Source organism: Solanum lycopersicum, chromosome 1, assembly GCF_036512215.1.
Source record: "Solanum lycopersicum chromosome 1, SLM_r2.1".
NCBI lineage: Eukaryota > Viridiplantae > Streptophyta > Magnoliopsida > Solanales > Solanaceae > Solanum > Solanum lycopersicum.
In genome coordinates, this window is record NC_090800.1 from 19,919,077 (window position 1) to 19,936,855 (window position 17,779).

The 17,779-nt window shown below is 32.7% G+C and overlaps 1 protein-coding gene across 2 annotated transcripts; it reads left to right on the top strand.

Annotated features, from left to right (window-relative positions):
• Nucleotides 1-2,286: 2,286 nt before the first annotated feature.
• Nucleotides 2,287-6,940, top strand: LOC101251214 (nitrogen regulatory protein P-II homolog). Of its 2 annotated transcripts, XM_010320090.4 has the most exons (8): nt 2,287-2,395; nt 2,502-2,569; nt 2,778-2,847; nt 4,062-4,097; nt 4,243-5,068; nt 5,570-5,693; nt 5,762-6,052; nt 6,882-6,940. In XM_010320090.4, the coding sequence occupies exons 1-5, from the start codon at nt 2,302-2,304 to the stop codon at nt 4,314-4,316; spliced, it is 342 nt and encodes a 113-aa protein (XP_010318392.3). In that variant the 5' UTR covers nt 2,287-2,301; the 3' UTR covers nt 4,317-5,068; nt 5,570-5,693; nt 5,762-6,052; nt 6,882-6,940. The 2 variants fall into 2 exon arrangements, with proteins under 2 accessions (XP_010318392.3, XP_025884694.2); XM_026028909.2 differs by lacking the exons at nt 2,287-2,395; nt 2,502-2,569; nt 2,778-2,847; nt 4,062-4,097 and having other exon boundaries at nt 4,826-5,068.
• The last annotated feature ends 10,839 nt before the right edge of the window (nt 6,941-17,779 follow it).

The window sequence follows — 17,779 nt, forward strand, 5'->3', positions numbered from 1 at the left end:
TCAAATTTCTCTTCAATGTTGTTGTCCAGATAATACAAATTACAGGTTTTATCGCATAGTGGTCAGAAATTACAGAGAAGAAGAGCTGTAGAATACAACTGCGGTAACAATCTTTTTGAGCTTAAATTTCATCAAATTATTGTTTTGTTCTTGCATGCAGCATCAGATTTGATTCTTGTAGCCATGAGACTATTTTGATGTGTTTTGTTTCTGCTCTTGAAATTTGAATACTTCAACAAATATTGGTAGGGCGACAAGTAGTTGTGTTTATATATTTGGGATGAAGATTTGTTGTTTGAGATTTGAGAAAATCGCTTTGGCTTTCACTTCTTCAGCTGTAATTCATGGTTCTCTTTCTTCTTCATCTTCATATGAACAACAACAACCTAGAGGTTACCCATTACTCTTTTTCTCTCCATTTTTTCAGTTTTTGCTTTTAATTCTGTAAATGTGCTAGAGATTTTTCTCATCTGGGTTTCGTTTTTTTTCTTCTTTGGTTCTCAAATTTTCAAATTTTGCACTTAAAACTATTAATATGATAAAGATCAGAGAATTTTAACATCTGGGTTTGCTATTTCTTTGTTTGAGTTCCTAAATTTCAATTTTTACACTTAAAAGCGTTAATGTGATGAAAATCAGACAATTTTATACTCCCTCTTCTAAATAAGGGAGATATATATATATATATATATATATATTGTGATTTCATAGAACATTTGTCAGTAGTTTTAAGCCTTTCCCATGCATCCACATTGTTGTCACCGAAACTCCACCGACATCTTTCCTTCTCCGCCGGTAACCATGCAAGCTATCCAATCTTCATCTCTCCGGCCATCTCCGGTCGACCCATTTCTCAAAACCATACCCCAATTCACCAATGTAAAGCCATTGAGACCCAAAAGAACCCCTTTTATCTCAGCTTCATCCACTACAGTTTCAGCCCCAACAAGGGAAAAAGACCCCGAAAAGCGTGTTGTTATAACCGGGATGGGTCTTCTTTCTGTGTTTTGGAATGATGTTGATGCTTATTATGATAAATTATTGGCTGGTGAAAGTGGGATTACTCTAATTCATCGATTTTGTGATTGTACTGGCCATGTGTGTTTTCATTATATTATTTACTTGGTATGACATTGCTGTTGACAAAATATATTTATGTGAACAATTTAAAAGTAGCAGTAACTTCATTTTAGAGTTTTTTTTATACATTAAAAATTGATTTATTGTTTAAAATTTTTTTGTATCAACAACCTCAGTACATTTTGCACTGAACCCGAGGAGAGGATAAAGTAATGAACTCGCACTATGTCTTAACAACAAAGCCTGACATACTGTTCAACCATGAAGTTACTTTCATGATTCATCATCATCATTGCCAAATGACATTGAATGGGAAAATCTTTTTTATTGTCTTACTATTCCCTCGAATGATAGTTACATTTCATTTGAAATAACATTCGAAGCAAGATAAAAACAAAAGACCATATAGGATATGCATATGCTCTTGCAATATAATTTCATCTTTCTCATGGATCATAAAGTTCTCCACCCCTACAATTTTTTTGGTTTTTTTTAATTTATTCATTACTCATTCATTAGATTGCATACAGATTGTTTCTCTATAGAGGCTACATTTGTGCATGACACTTTTGGTTACATTTTAATATTGTTTACCTCGGAAAAGGCTCTTCGCCTCAACTCCTGTACATCACATCAAAAGCTGGCATTTAAACTTTGATATTTAGTTCATACAGAACAATTCACAAAAACTCTTATTTGAATAGCTCAACTTCTGCAAGTGTCTTATAAAAAATGACAAACTTCATCAAAATGGATGAAAAGTTAGAAAAATTATTCAGCCACAGATATAAGTCAATTTGTCGTAGTATTGAGTTTCTATTAAGCTTTCAGAAACAATTTCTTATTTTTTGATACTAACAAGTATTGTCATGGATAAGTTGAAAAAAGTTTGAGGGTAAACAGACTTTAGATCAGGATGTCCTAATAATATCTAGCACGGAAGGCACACTAAGGGGTTCGATATATTGAATTTAGAGGTTGGAGTGAAATGAGGTAAAACTCCCCAGGCGTCATCCACACACATTCATACAAAAGAAAAAAAAATATTCCTCCTGAAACACTACAACATATAACAATATGGTGAAGTGAAGCCCAGATTCTGTGATGACTATTGAACTCCATTTCACAACTAGATTGAAGGGAGCCATTTTCTGTAGATATTTCAAAACATTTAATGTTTGAAGCTAAAAGGCTCCATTATTTACTCATGTTTTCTGAATTATGAAGGCACTACTGAAAATAGGTATTCGTGGTGTCACTGTTTCGGATGTTCGTGGTTTTGGCGCCCAAGGTGGCTTGATTGAGAGGCAAGCTGGTATGGAAATATTCATCAATTTTAAGTGTTTATTTACATTGTCTTGAATATTTCTCGATTAAAAAGAGATTCTTTCCTGGGTTTTAAAGTTATCTGCTGCTTCCAGGCTCTGAATTCTCTGAAGACACGTTTGTTACAAAAGTTAAAATGGAAATTGTTGTCAGCAAAGACCAGGTTTTGAATTTAATAGGCCTTGACCAAGCTTTCTGTGAGCTATCATTTAAAATCATGTGTTAGAAGTATATGATTATAGAAGTATATGGTTAAAGTGTCATTTATTTATCCTATGTATATAGAAGTTTTATCTAAGTGGTGCTCCTTGCGATATGATTGTGCTTTTTCGATGTTAGTTCTGATATAACCTGTAATGATGTCTTATTAGGTTGAAGGAGTCCTTGCCAAGATAATTGAAGAGGCAAGAACTGGTGAAATAGGTTATGGAAAGATATTCTGTAAGTTTTTCTCTTCATGATCTTGGAGTGTTTGATGTAATATCTCTAACCAAGCTTGAAACCATTCAGTTAATGTTTCCTCAATGAGTATGCTGTATATTTTCATATGATGATTCATGACATATCTTCTGTACAGGGTAAGGTGTAACACATAAATCATAATCTATTAATCTTTAATTTACTGTGTTGTTTCCAAGCAAATATTTGCCTGAATAATCTAAGTGTGTTGCACATGAAGTGGGAAAACCAATGCCAGCAAGCCTTTTAATACGTGCTTGCAATGACAATCCATATATGTATACGAGAAGAAACAAATAGAGATACTATCCCAAAATTTTAAAATAAGATAAAAAGCTGTAGGAATTTCAAACTTCTGATCTTTTTACCTTTTATTTTATCAGACAAGGAAATCCATCAGTGACATTGTTCACAATAGTTTAATTGAAGCCCAAATTTGTTGAGCTCTCCTTTGCTTTGATGCTTATGTTCTTAAATATTTAAACGTCTTGTGAGAAAACATGATTCCAGTTTCTAGCTTATGAAGATACATACATTTATGATTTATCGACACACACACACTCTTCTATGTTTTCCTCTCAAGGCCTTTTATTTTGTGAGTATGTTTCTCTTTGATCTTAATTTCATTTATTCTACCAAAATGTCGAGCCAAGCCTGGAGTGGATCATCACACAGGTTGTCTGATGCTACAAGATCTTATTGTGTGCTCAAGTTAATGGCCATATTGTATTAGCAAGTGGTTTGTTAATGGACATATTTTTTTCTTTAGTATTAAAACTAAAAAAGATACAGGTATGTATTCAGAAGAAATTTATTGAAGAGCATAAAACACAGTTTACAGTGGTAATTAGTTCACATGTATGTATTTGGGAGGGATCCTTTACTTTTGGCCAAGCCTCTATTTTGCAAGGGATCTCTTGGGTAATATTGGTGCAATCACATTACATAGTTTTAATCTTGCTAAAGTTTAAGCATCACATGTTTTTCCTTGCAAAGAAAATCTTAAACGAGTGAAAGAGACCCTGAAGTTTCAAAGTGGTTGTTAAAGTTGGGCCATCTATTGGGATATCATTAGTTTTTCATATTCCAATTGAATATTCTCGGAACCTTGATGTGCTAGACATTATTTTCTTTATGAAAATATTACAAAATGTACTGAATTGTTGATGCTGTTTTTTTTTAAAAAACTTTGGCAGTGACTCCCATCTCCGATGTTATAAGAGTTCGCACTGGTAAGTAGAATGTTTTGCTTAATGATACTCCATTTGTATTTATAAGTTAGATAGTCTCCGTAGGTTGATTAATCATTTAAATTTCATATCCTTCATAGAGGTTTGAACTTGTCCCTTGTAATGATTCTATGGTACGCTGGAACAGGTGAACGGGGAGAAAAGGCAGAGAGGATGATGGGAGGGCATGCTGATATGTCCTCTGCATTATCAACTTCTTGAGCGGCAACGCCTCTATCTTGAAGTTGAAACGTTTAATCATCTTTAGTTGTGTGCAGTCAAGTAGGGAATAAAATAAATAAGTTGGAGACTTACCATGTACCTGTGGTTTCAATAGCCAATTTCCATAAAAATCGTAGCTTAACAGCTATTTCGTATATGCACACTTCAGCTCAATCGTGGTAACTTTGCCCCTCCCCCCGTTTTGGGTGAAGTTGTGTTGTAATATGTTGGTTGATCACTGTGAATATTGAATGATAAGTTATTCAAGCAATTTCCTAAATGAGCCGTTCATATATATCAAATCTGAAACTTTAGCCTTTTTAGATCCCCATGTGTGTACTCTCCTGTGCAATATATATTGAACCATTAATTCAGGCTGATGCCAAATTTCAGCAGCATTGGGCGCTGTGAGATAGTGCACTGCGCCCAGCTTCAGACATAGCTGCTGCAAGAATTCAAATTTCATCACCAACTTCTGTAAGTCATACTTCAAGCTGATAATTTAAGAGTTTACATATTTATTAAATAATAAAACAAATTTTATTTATTCATCAGTAACTCAACATGTATTATGTATATGATATTTCCCATCAGATGGGACTCTTCTATGTTGAAGCAGAAATGGTCATATCAGATGAATTGCAAGAGTTTTGTGTACTTGAATGCTCAGGATGCAAACAAAAGAAGCACAGAAAAGATAGAAAGGATTTTCATTGTCCAAAATGCAATCGGAAAACAACATTACTTCCTCGGTATTTCTCCTTCTCGTTCGTCTTTGTTCAATTGATATATCTACTTAAGAATACATATTATGTGCTATTGATAACCCGTATATATGGCAATGTTCACTGATGTGTATCATTTATAACGGAAAATAGTGACAAGTTTATACCAAATTGACTTTACATTAGTTGCTTAGTAGTTGTAAATAGTTTTACTTTAAGATATCTTCATTTAGTACAATTATATGTTTGAAAAAATAATATAATACCTATACATATACAGAAGCATTAAGTTATACTTTAACTATGTAAGTGCCAAAATCGAAAACGATTTTTGGTAGAAGGCTGTCCTTCAACCTCTAAAATTAATAGATCACACACATAACAACAAACATTATCGATATGTATTAAGAAAGAATCATAAATTGTCCCTATAATAATAAAAGAAAAAAACACATTAAATCAAATCTCAAATAGTCAGAAAAAGGAAAAGTAACAAACACTCATATTTTTAACTTATCATGATTTCAGGTGTATCTTTCAAACTGATCTTACTGACGGTACTGCTACAGTCACAGCATTTATCTCTGCGGAATTGAGAGAAAAACTACTCTCCATGACAGCGGAAGACATATTTGACATAACCTGTGCTAAGGTGATCTCTTATTCCAGCCAACACATCTATTATCACAAAGAGTTTCTTCTCACTCTTTACATTTACAGAAGCAATCCTTGCATATTAATCATTTCCATGAGATGTTGTCCAACAAACTATATCAAATTCAGCTAAGGAAGTCATCTTGGGGTACCTCAAACAACACACAAGCAACTTACTCCATTATTTCCTACATGGAAAAGCAACATACTCCAACAACCACTATTGACAGGAATTCCAAAAAGGTAAGACCTTTGGAGATAAGTGAGATGGAGGTGACAGAAACAACTACTGCAGCTGGTTCTTCAAATGCAACTCTGAAATTTGAACCACCTACACCAACAAAAAAACTGTAAAAGGTCAGTCTACATCTGATTATCACATTTATTATTAAAAATCAAACCATAAATCACAATGATTAACAGTTCAAAACATTTACAAGTATTTGAAACTTAATGAGGTTGAATCATTGTTGCATTTTAATCTTTCTCTGCTCCATTTTTCTGATGTATTTTAGACCATGGGTTGCTGATTTTGTATCGTATTGCTGCTGAATTTTAGACTAAACTATTTGTTACACTTCTGATCAAATTTCTGTCTATTGTTGCTATGTGTCGAGCAAAATCTTGCTACACTTTTGGCTATATTTGAGCTAATGGTTTGCCTATGTATTTGGCTAAACTTTGTTGCACTTTTAAGTTAGCCAACTGCTGCATTTTTTCCAAAAATCAGGTATACCATGCCTCTGTTTGCATCTTTGTTTTTGATATGCCTTCAGAATTCTGAATAATTATAGTTTAATCTTATGAAAAACAGACCACCCAACAATGTAAATCAAGTGATGATCTTCTGCAATAGCATAACATATATCTTCCCATCATTTATTGTGTTGAAAAATTGTACCATTTTCCAGTTTAATTTCTGCGAACTTTACATTATAACTTACATGAGCATCTTGGTATACTTTCACTGAACCTGCTTACTTCACTGGAAAATATGAATTTCTCACCCCTAAATACTGAGGATCTGAAGCAATCCTCTGTTTGTACAATGAGTTTTTCTCAAATTCTGCCAATTATCTCATGTGTTATTGCCTATTTAAATACAGGACAATAACAACATCCAACTGATATGAATTTAAATATTGTATTTTCACTTTTTAACATACCTTGATTTCTCTAATTACAGGAACTTCCTCACTTGATTTTGTGACTTTTGCTTAATGAAGTTTTTGGATTCTCAGTCGATTCAAATTTGGTCAATAGGGAGAATGAAATGAATCAGTTAACTTTTTGTCCAAGAAATGAATCAGTTAACTTTTTGTGAAGTCTTCGTAATTTAGCTTCGCTGGTAATATTATATTCCACATTTTTGTCATATATACTTTTTGAATGGTTTCACTTTTGTCATTAACAACTCAACTTTCTAAATTTACTAACACTAACAATTTTCTCAGGAACCCCTAACAACTCCCTATGCTATGGTTTTGGGAATGATGAAGAGGATTAGCAAGAGAAAATGAACAGCAGCATTCACATGTTGATCTCATATGTCAAAAAAATATTTTGATTTTATTACCTTAGTTACTATGGATCATCTTGATGTCCAATATCAGTTGTACATATATTTTGAACATCTCTAATACTATATAACATATCACATTCTCTTATCTTCTGTGACAACTATCATCAATGATTCTGATATTTTGATTATTGGGCCCGTGCTTGCCACGGGCCTTCCCCATCTAGTATATATATATACTTTAGATTTTTCCATGATTCAATTAAAGGTATATTATCTATGGTACACTTTTTATAATATCTACTGAATATTTTTGTCCCTAAAAATATATGATATGGTCTATTATATTAGTAATCAATCACAAAATAAATGAATAAATATTTTTTCAGTATTGAATATTTTTAATGATATATTCTAATTGAGCACACTCGGTATCACTTTGTAAGAATACACTACATTGTTGTTGTTTTAATTAAACATATAAAGTTTGTAATATTTAAGTTAGTACTGAAACCGTATAAGAATATATGTAAATTTGTGACTAATAAAATTAATTTCGATTAGAGAACTTTTTTTTATTGTAATTTGTTATTAATAACATTTTAAGTTTCTTACCTTTTCATTTTCTCCTATTAAATTGATAAGGGAGATATTAATCTTACAAACATAATTGGAACTTTGAATTTAGCATTCCCTAAAATTAATCTCATTAATTTTCCCTTCTTAAACTAAGAAATATGTATCGCTTTATCTTCATAACTTATACTTCTATAATCTCTAACTCCTCATAACTCTCAAATTTTAAATGTGTAAACTCATAATAATTTATTGTGTTTCTCAATGATATCTAAATAATTGTGTATTGTAAGACAATCCCTTTTTAAGCAAGTGTTATTGTATTCTAATTCATATTTGATGTACTCATGATAGAGGAAAATCTTATGAATTATGTATATTGATTTTTTCTTGCTTTTTAGTTAGTCATGTTCAAGAGATCAATTCTTGACCACAAAATCTGAATCTTAGGCTCTAAATTTTTTTCTTCGTAATCTTTATAACCCCTCATGGCTCTCAAATTTTAAATGTGCAAACTTATGATAATTTATTGTTTTTCTTAATAAATATCTATATAAATGTGTATTGTAAGACAACTCTTTTGAGACAAATATTAATGTATTTTAATTCACATTTGATGTACTCATGATGAGGAAAATATTATATATATATATATATATATATATATATATATATATATATATATGAACCTGTGATAGAAGATATTTAATTTATTTGCCAAAATAAAAAATAACAATTGAAAAAAAAATAGTATAATTTTATGAATCATGTTTTTGTTATTTTATTTATTATTTTTTAATCCCACTTTAGTTTATCTATTTTTTATTTCACGTTTTATTCAAAGTAATTAAAAAATAAAATCCAATAAATGAAAATATTGATATCATAATTGAAGATTTTGTAAATTTTTTAGTCAAAACTGTTCTCTTTTTGCTTTGGTTTACTTATATGTTAATATTTTGTAATATTAAATACTTGTATTTTATATATTATGAAAATCATATTTTGTAACTCTTTTGAAGTATAATTAAATATAGATCAAAATAAATAAAATAGCGAATATAAATATTTAATATACATTTTATGAAATTTAAAAATAGGACAAACATATATGCCAAAAAAATGTTAGGTAGTGGAGCCTGATTAATTTTAGGTTTTCCTATTTATTCTCTATTTTAGGCTTTCCTATTTATTCTATATTTTAGGTTTTCCTATTTATTCTCCGTAACCAAAAATACTATGATTTATTAATATAAATATACCTCACCGCCGTGGAAGTTTACTCACGGGGTGTTATCACGAAATATTGAGTTTCCTCTTTCTCTCTCTAGATCTCTCATCTCTTTCTCTTGAAAGTTCTTGTGTTCTTCATTAATCTAGTGTGTTTTCATGAATTAGATCCTAACAAGTGGTATCAGAGCTAAGGAGTTTCAACACGATCACAGAAGATGGATAGTTCGAAACTTGGAATCGAGAAGTTTGATGGAGCCGATTTCAGTTTCTAAAAGATGCAGATCGAAGATTATCTGTACCAAAAAGATCTTCACGAACCATTGACCGGGGTGAAGCCGGAATCCATGACTGAGGAGAAGTGGAAACTCAAGGATCGCCAGACTCTAGGGTTGATCCGGTTGACTTTGACAAGAAATGTGGCGTTCAACATCGTGAAGGAGAAGACTACGTCCGGTCTGTTGAAGGCCTGTCAAACATGTATGAAAAACCATCGGCTATGAACAAGATATATTTAATGCGTATATTGTTCAATTTACAGATGTCTGAGAATGGATCCTTTTCTGATCATATAAACGAGTTCAATATAATTGTGAGTCAACTCAATTCTGTGAATATTAATTTTGAGGATGAAATTAAGGCATTGATTTTGATGTCATCTCTGCCCGAGTCTTGGGATACTGTTGTTGCTGCGATTAGCAGTTCCCGTGGATCTGAGAAACTGAAGTTTGATGAAATACGTGATGTTGTTCTTAGCGAAATTATTCGCAAACGAGAAGTGGGAGATTCATCGGGAAGTGGTCTCAGCGTTGATCGAAGGGGGAGAAGTAAGACGAAAGGCCAAAATCAACATGGTCTATCAAAATCAAAGAATCGAGAAAAATTACTGAATAGATCAAACGTGACTTGTTGGAACTGTGGAGAAAAAGGGCACTTTTAGACGAACTGTACAAAGACAAAGAAGAAACAGAATCAGAAATTTGGAGATGAGAATGATTCTGTAAATTCAGCAGAGGACATTGGGGATGCTCTAATCCTTAGTGTGAACAGCCCGGTTGAATCATGGATTTTGGATTCTGGTGCATCTTTCCATTTGTCTCCAAGCAAATATATATATATATATATATATATATATATATATATATATATATATATATATATGAACCTGTGATAGAAGATATTTAATTTTATTTGCCAAAATAAAAAATAACAATTGAAAAAAAAATAGTATAATTTTATGAATCATGTTTTTGTTATTTTATTTATTATTTTTTAATCCCACTTTAGTTTATCTATTTTTTATTTCACGTTTTATTCAAAGTAATTGAAAAATAAAATCCAATAAATGAAAATATTGATATCATAATTGAAGATTTTGTAAATTTTTTAGTCAAAACTGTTCTCTTTTTGCTTTGGTTTACTTATATGTTAATATTTTGTAATATTAAATACTTGTATTTTATATATTATGAAAATCATATTTTGTAACTCTTTTGAAGTATAATTAAATATAGATCAAAATAAATAAAATAGCGAATATAAATATTTAATATACATTTTATGAAATTTAAAAATAGGACAAACATATATGCCAAAAAAATGTTAGGTAGTGGAGCCTGATTAATTTTAGGTTTTCCTATTTATTCTCTATTTTAGGCTTTCCTATTTATTCTATATTTTAGGTTTTCCTATTTATTCTCCGTAACCAAAAATACTATGATTTATTAATATAAATATACCTCACCGCCGTGGAAGTTTACTCACGGGGTGTTATCACGAAATATTGAGTTTCCTCTTTCTCTCTCTAGATCTCTCATCTCTTTCTCTTGAAAGTTCTTGTGTTCTTCATTCATCTAGTGTGTTTTCATGAATTAGATCCTAACAAGTGGTATCAGAGCTAAGGAGTTTCAACACGATCACAGAAGATGGATAGTTCGAAACTTGGAATCGAGAAGTTTGATGGAGCCGATTTCAATTACTGAAAGATGCAGATCGAAGATTATCTGTACCAAAAAGATCTTCACGAACCGTTGACCGGGGTGAAGCCGGAATCCATGACTGAGGAGAAGTGGAAACTCAAGGATCGCCAGACTCTAGGGTTGATCCGGTTGACTTTGACAAGAAATGTGGCGTTCAACATCGTGAAGGAGAAGACTACGTCCGGTCTGTTGAAGGCCTGTCAAACATGTATGAAAAACCATTGGCTATGAACAAGATATATTTGATGCGTAGATTGTTCAATTTACAGATGTCTGAGAATGGATCCTTTTCTGATCATATAAACGAGTTCAATATAATTGTGAGTCAACTCAATTCTGTGAATATTAATTTTGAGGATGAAATTAAGGCATTGATTTTGATGTCATCTCTGCCCGAGTCTTGGGATACTGTTGTTGCTGCGATTAGCAGTTCCCGTGGATCTGAGAAACTGAAGTTTGATGAAATACGTGATGTTGTTCTTAGCGAAATTATTCGCAAACGAGAAGTGGGAGATTCATCGGGAAGTGGTCTCAGCGTTGATCGAAGGGGGAGAAGTAAGACGAAAGGCCAAAATCAACATGGTCTATCAAAATCAAAGAATCGAGGAAAATCACTGAACAGATCAAACGTGACTTGTTGGAACTGTGGAGAAAAAAGGCACTTTCAGACGAACTGTACAAAGACAAAGAAGAAACAGAATCAGAAATTTGGAGATGACAATGATTCTGTAAATTCAGCAGAGGACATTGGGGATGCTCTAATCCTTAGTGTGAACAGCCCGGTTGAATCATGGATTTTGGATTCTGGTGCATCTTTCCATTCGTCTCCAAGCAAGGAGTTGTTCCAAAATTTCAAATCTGGAAATTTTGGAAAAGTATATCTTGCTGACAATAAAGCCTTAGAGATTGAAGGAAAGGGAGATGTTTTCATAAAGACCACCTCGGGAAACCAGTGGACATTGGAGGATGTCAGATATATTCCTGGGATTAAGAAAAATCTGATCTCTGTTGGTCAATTGGATAGCATGAGATATGCAGCAGAGTTTGGGAAAGGTTCGTGGAAGATCGTGAAAGATGCTATGGTAGTAGCTCGTGGCGCCAAATCTGGAACCTTGTACACCACTGCATGGTGTATAAACATGGTCGCTGTTGCTGAAGGTGCTTCTAGTTCATGTCTGTGGCACAACAGAATTGGACACATGAGTACTAAAGGAATGAAGATGTTGGTTGCAAAAGGAACATTAGAGGGTCTGAAGTCTGTTGATATGGCTCTTTGCGAGAGTCGTGTTATGGGCAAACAGAAAAGAGTAAGTTTCACAAAGAATCCTAGAGAGACAAAGAAAGTGCGGTTGGAAATGGTCCAAACAGATGTTTGGGGACCATCTCCAGTATCATCACTTGGAGGATCCAGATTCGATGTTACCTTCATTGATGATTTCAGCAGGAAGGTATGGGTTTACTTCTTGAAGCATAAGTCAGATGTGTTTGCAACTTTCAAGAAGTGGAAAGTTGAAGTTGAGAATCAGACGGTTTGAAAGTCAAATGTCTAAGGTCTGACAAAGGAGGAGAGTATGACAAATCAGAATTCAAGGTATTCTGTGCAGCTGAGGGAATCAGATTGATGAGAACAGTTCCTGATAAGGCAAGGCAGAATGGAATTGCTGAGAGGATGAACAGAACATTGAATGAGCGTGCAAGGAGTATGAGGTTACACCGTGGGCTGCCCAAAACATTTTGGGCGGAGGCTGTGAGCACAACTGCATACTTGATCAATAGGGGACCATCAGTTCCTTTAGGGTTCAAGATTCCAGAGGAGGTGTGGACAGGAAAAGAACTCAAGTACTCATACTTGAGGACTTTTGGTTGCACTGCTTATGTTCATGTTGATCCAGAAAAGAGAGACAAGTTTGATGCCAAGGCTGTGAAGTGTTACTTCATAGGCTATGGTTCTGATTTGTTTGGTTACAGGTTTTGGGATGACAAGAACAGAATGATCCTGAGACATTGTGACGTGACATTTGATGAGTCTGTCCTGTACAAGGACAGAGAGCAGAAGGTTCTAGAGATTACAAAGCAAGTGGGAGTTGAGGTTGAATTGGAGAAGAGTAACCCTAGAGATGTCGAAGCAGATACTCAACCAACTCCTACTGAAGAATCTGAAGTGGAGCAAGTTACACCTGAGCAGGTGTTAAGGAGACCATCCAGATCCATCAGGACACCAGATAGGTATTCACCTTCATTACACTATCTATTGCTGACTGATGAGGGGGAATCAGAGTCTTTTGATGAGGCCCTACAGGTGGAGGATTCGATCAAGTGGGAGCAAGCCATGGATGATGAGATGAGGTCACTTGAGAAGAATGACACATGGGTGTTGACTGAGCTACCTGCTGGGAAGAGAGCTTTGCTGAACAAGTGAGTGTTCAGAATCAAGACTGAACCAGATGGCAAAAGAAGGTTCAAGGATCGTTTAGTGGTTAAAGGATATTCACAAAGGAAAGGTATTGATTATGCTGAAATATTTTCTCCTGTTGTGAAGTTAACCTCTATTCGAATTCTGTTGAGTGTTGTTGCATCGGAGAATTTGCATCTAGAGCAAATGGATGTAAAAACAACATTTTTACATGGAGATCTGGACAAAGAGATCTATATACAGCAACCGGAACGATTTGTGGTTCCAGGCAAGGAACACATGGTGTGCAAGCTCACCAGGAGCTTGAATGGACTAAAGCAAGCACCAAGGCAGTGGTACAAGAAGTTTGACTCCTTCATGACCAAGAGTGGATTCTGCAAAGCTGAAAAGGATCCTTGTTGTAATTTCAAGAAATACACTAATTCATATGTCTTTCTACTCTTGTATGTGGATGATATGTTGATTGCAGGATCTAGTATGAGGGAGATTAACAATCTGAAGACAAGGTTGTCTGCAGCGTTTGAGATGAAAGATTTGGGTCCAGCAAAACAAATTTTGGGGATGAAGATTTCTCGGGATAGATCTGCTGGCACTTTAAATCTATCTCACGAGTTGTACATTGAGAAGGTGTTGTGCAGATTCAGGGTTAATGATGTTAAACCCAAGACTACTCCATTGGCAAATCACTTTAAATTGTCAAAGGAGCAGTCACCCAAGACTGCCGAGGAACGTGATCACATGGCACTTGTTCCATATGCTTCAGCAGTTGGTAGTTTGATGTATGCTATGGTCTGCACTAGATCTGATATAGCACATGCAGTGGGAGTTGTTAACAGGTACATGGCGAACCCTGGGAAAGAGCATTGGAAAGTTGTGAAGTGGCTTCTGAGATATCTGAGAGGTACATCCAGTACTTCACTTTGTTTTGGCAAAGTCAAGGTGACTCTACAGGGTTTTGTGGATGCTGATCTTGGTGGGGATGTTGACTCGAGCAAGAGTACATCCGGGTATATTTACACCATAAGTGGAACAGCAGTGAGTTGGATGTCCAGGCTTCAGAAGTGTGTTTCTCTTTCATATACTGAAGCTGAGTATGTGGCAATAGCTGAAGCTGGGAAAGAGATGATATGGCTGACAGATTATCTTGAGGAATTGGGAAAGAAGCAGAGCGAGAAGATTCTCTACTCAGATAGCCAAAGTGTCATACAGTTGGTGAAAAATCCAGTCTATCATTCGAAGACAAAGCACATCAGAAGGCGATACCATTTCACTCGCAGGGTAGTGGAGGATATTGATATGTGCTTGGAGAAGATAGAGGGTGCAAAGAACCTGACAGACATGTTGACGAAATGTGTTGATGTTGGGAAAGTGAGGTTATGTAAAACCTCGGTTGGTCTTCTGTAGTTGTTGCTACAGATGTTGAGGTGCGGTAAAGATGTTGATGATGAAGAGATTTTTTTTGAGAATGTATTTTTTGGATGACCAAGTCAGTCTCCAAGTGGGAGAATTGTTAGGTAGTGGAGCCTGATTAATTTTAGGTTTTCCTATTTATTCTCTATTTTAGGCTTTCTTATTTATTCTCTATTTTAGGTTTTCCTATTTATTCTCTGTAACCAAAAATACTCTGATTTATTAATATAAATATACCTCACCACCGTGGAAGTTTACTCACGGGGTGTTACCACGAAATATTGGGTTTTCTCTTTCTCTCTCTAGATCTCTCACCCCTTTCTCTTGAAAGTTCTTGTGTTCTTCATTCATCTAGTGTGTTTTCGTGAATTCGATCCTAACAAAAAACTTATTCACGCATTTGATAAATTAATTTATTTTTGTTAAATATGTATCTTTTGAAAATTTTAAATAAAAGATGAATACAAATGACTAAATAAGTTGATTTGATTTTTAATATATTTTTTAAAAATAAAACACAAAATTTTGTACATAAAAACTTTTCATATGAGTATGACTAAAAACACAAAATTATGATTAAAATTTTAAATTATTTTAATATACTAAGTAATGAGTATATATCTTAGGGTGTTCATGTATTAATTTTATATAAAAAGAGGTGCAATTATTGATTTGAGAATGCAAGAAGTATATTTGAAATGAAACATATTATCAGAGTATTCAATTTAATTAACTTTTGAATTTTGTTATTCTATACACATAATATGTGAAGATGTTTATTATCTATCAAATATTTTTACGTAGTTTATATGAATCTATTTATCTTTATATTTCACATAAAAGATAAAGATTAAAATGTAGTAAACGAGTTAATAATTTAAAAAAAAAAACATATTCTCATTCGAGGTTGGATATATTGAAACTTAATAATAACGTAACATTTTGAATAACATTCTTAAAAAACAAATTTGACAAATGATAACAATTATATTTGATATAGATGCAACTAAAGAATCTAAAATACCAATAGATGTGATTCATACAAAAATCATACAAATTTAAATTGTATATTTGAAAAAGGAACAAAAACGATTGAAAAACAAAATATTCAAAGGATTTTTATCATATCAATATGAAAAAGGATAATAAGACGTGTAGATGTATTTTATTAGTATTTTTCAGTTATTTATAATATAATTCTTATATACTCAAGAAAAAAAGTACATCGGATTATATGTTGTAATATAAAGATTCAAACTCATTGGTATTCCAATAAAATGTAGAAAGTGACATATTAACTACCCGTCCAAACAAAAAAATTACTAAGAAAATATATATTGACATTTGATATATTGACTAATAATGTACTATCCCTCATTATAGATGTTAAATTTAAGTTTCATTTTGATCGTCATCTCAAACGATCTTCATAATTAATATATAGTAAAAAAATAAAGTGATAATATTACGTTTGGAGATAAAGAGAACTATATAATTGATTGAAAAAAGTAATCCTTTAATTTTTATTTTGAAGACTACGCGAAGCCCGGCCAAATTCCCTAATTATGTAATAAATTATTACCAACTTGGAATCAATTGATGCTGAGATAAAATAAATGTGACATAGCAAACATATATATTTTATAAAGTAAATATTTATTTAGGATTTGTGATATGAATGAATATTGGCAAAAGAAGATTGCTCATATTTCACTTGAAATGGACATAATTATCGAATAATTAAATGGATTGAATTAATTCGGTTCTTCAATTTTGAATCTTCGATTTAGTAACAGTTTACGAACTTTGGTGTATCGAAAAATTGAACTTTATAATGTATACACTAATTTTTATGTATTAATACTATCTTGTTTGATATACTTTTTCATGCTATGTATAGCTAATGATTAGACTCTATTGCATATTAAAGTGTACTGTTAATGCATGAAAATTCATGATATATATTAGTAATACAAGGATTTAATGCATGCACTTGTATGGTAAAGATCTCATTGCCCCTCAAAATATTTTTTTATCTTTTTTTTTCCACCATAATTATGAATGACATCATTGTAAATAAATATATTACTCCCTCTGTTTCACAAAAAATGATCTAATTTGATGTAAGACAGAGTTTAAGATTATAAAGAAATCTTTGAATCTTGTGGTTCTAAACTAAAGTTAGGTCAAATGTACAAAATTGCCCTTTGATCATATGACCTTAAGCATGCCACATGGAAAGTTATTAAAAAAAAAGAGGTCATTCTTTTTTAAACAGACAAAAAAGGAAAGAAGGTCATTCTTTTTCTAAACAAAGTAAAAAGGAAAGGAGGTCATTTTTTTTAAACGGAGGAAATATTTATTTTTAGTATATCAAACCAAACAATGCGTTACAAATCATCTTGTATAATAAATACAAGTATTTCTAATTAATATATTTTATTTAATATTATTCTTATATACTCTACCAAATAACCCTCAATATTTTATGATGAGTCATCACTTAACATGACTTAAATTTGTCAGTGTTTTATAGTTTGATTCTGTCATTATTTTATGTTTTTCATTCACACTATAAAATTTATTTTATATATATCGAATCAAATGAAATCAAACAGAGTTAAAAAAACAAATCGAATTTGATATTTAATACACACTTTTTCATAAAATCAATTTAATCAAATCAAAATTTGATAAAATCGAACCGAATACCTAACGCCTACCCTAGATTCCACCAACTTAGAGATCAAGTTTAGCCACGTGGACATCCAACCCCATTTTACAACAAATTGAACTTCATTGTACTATTCTCAAAAATGAGGGACGCCTATGTAATTTACAAAATTCACAATGGCGGTATACGTAATTCAATCGAAAAAGTAAGGGCGGTTATTTTCTCAAAACCTAATCCTTGTCAAAAACCCGGTACAACACGTTTCACTTATCCATCATCCATT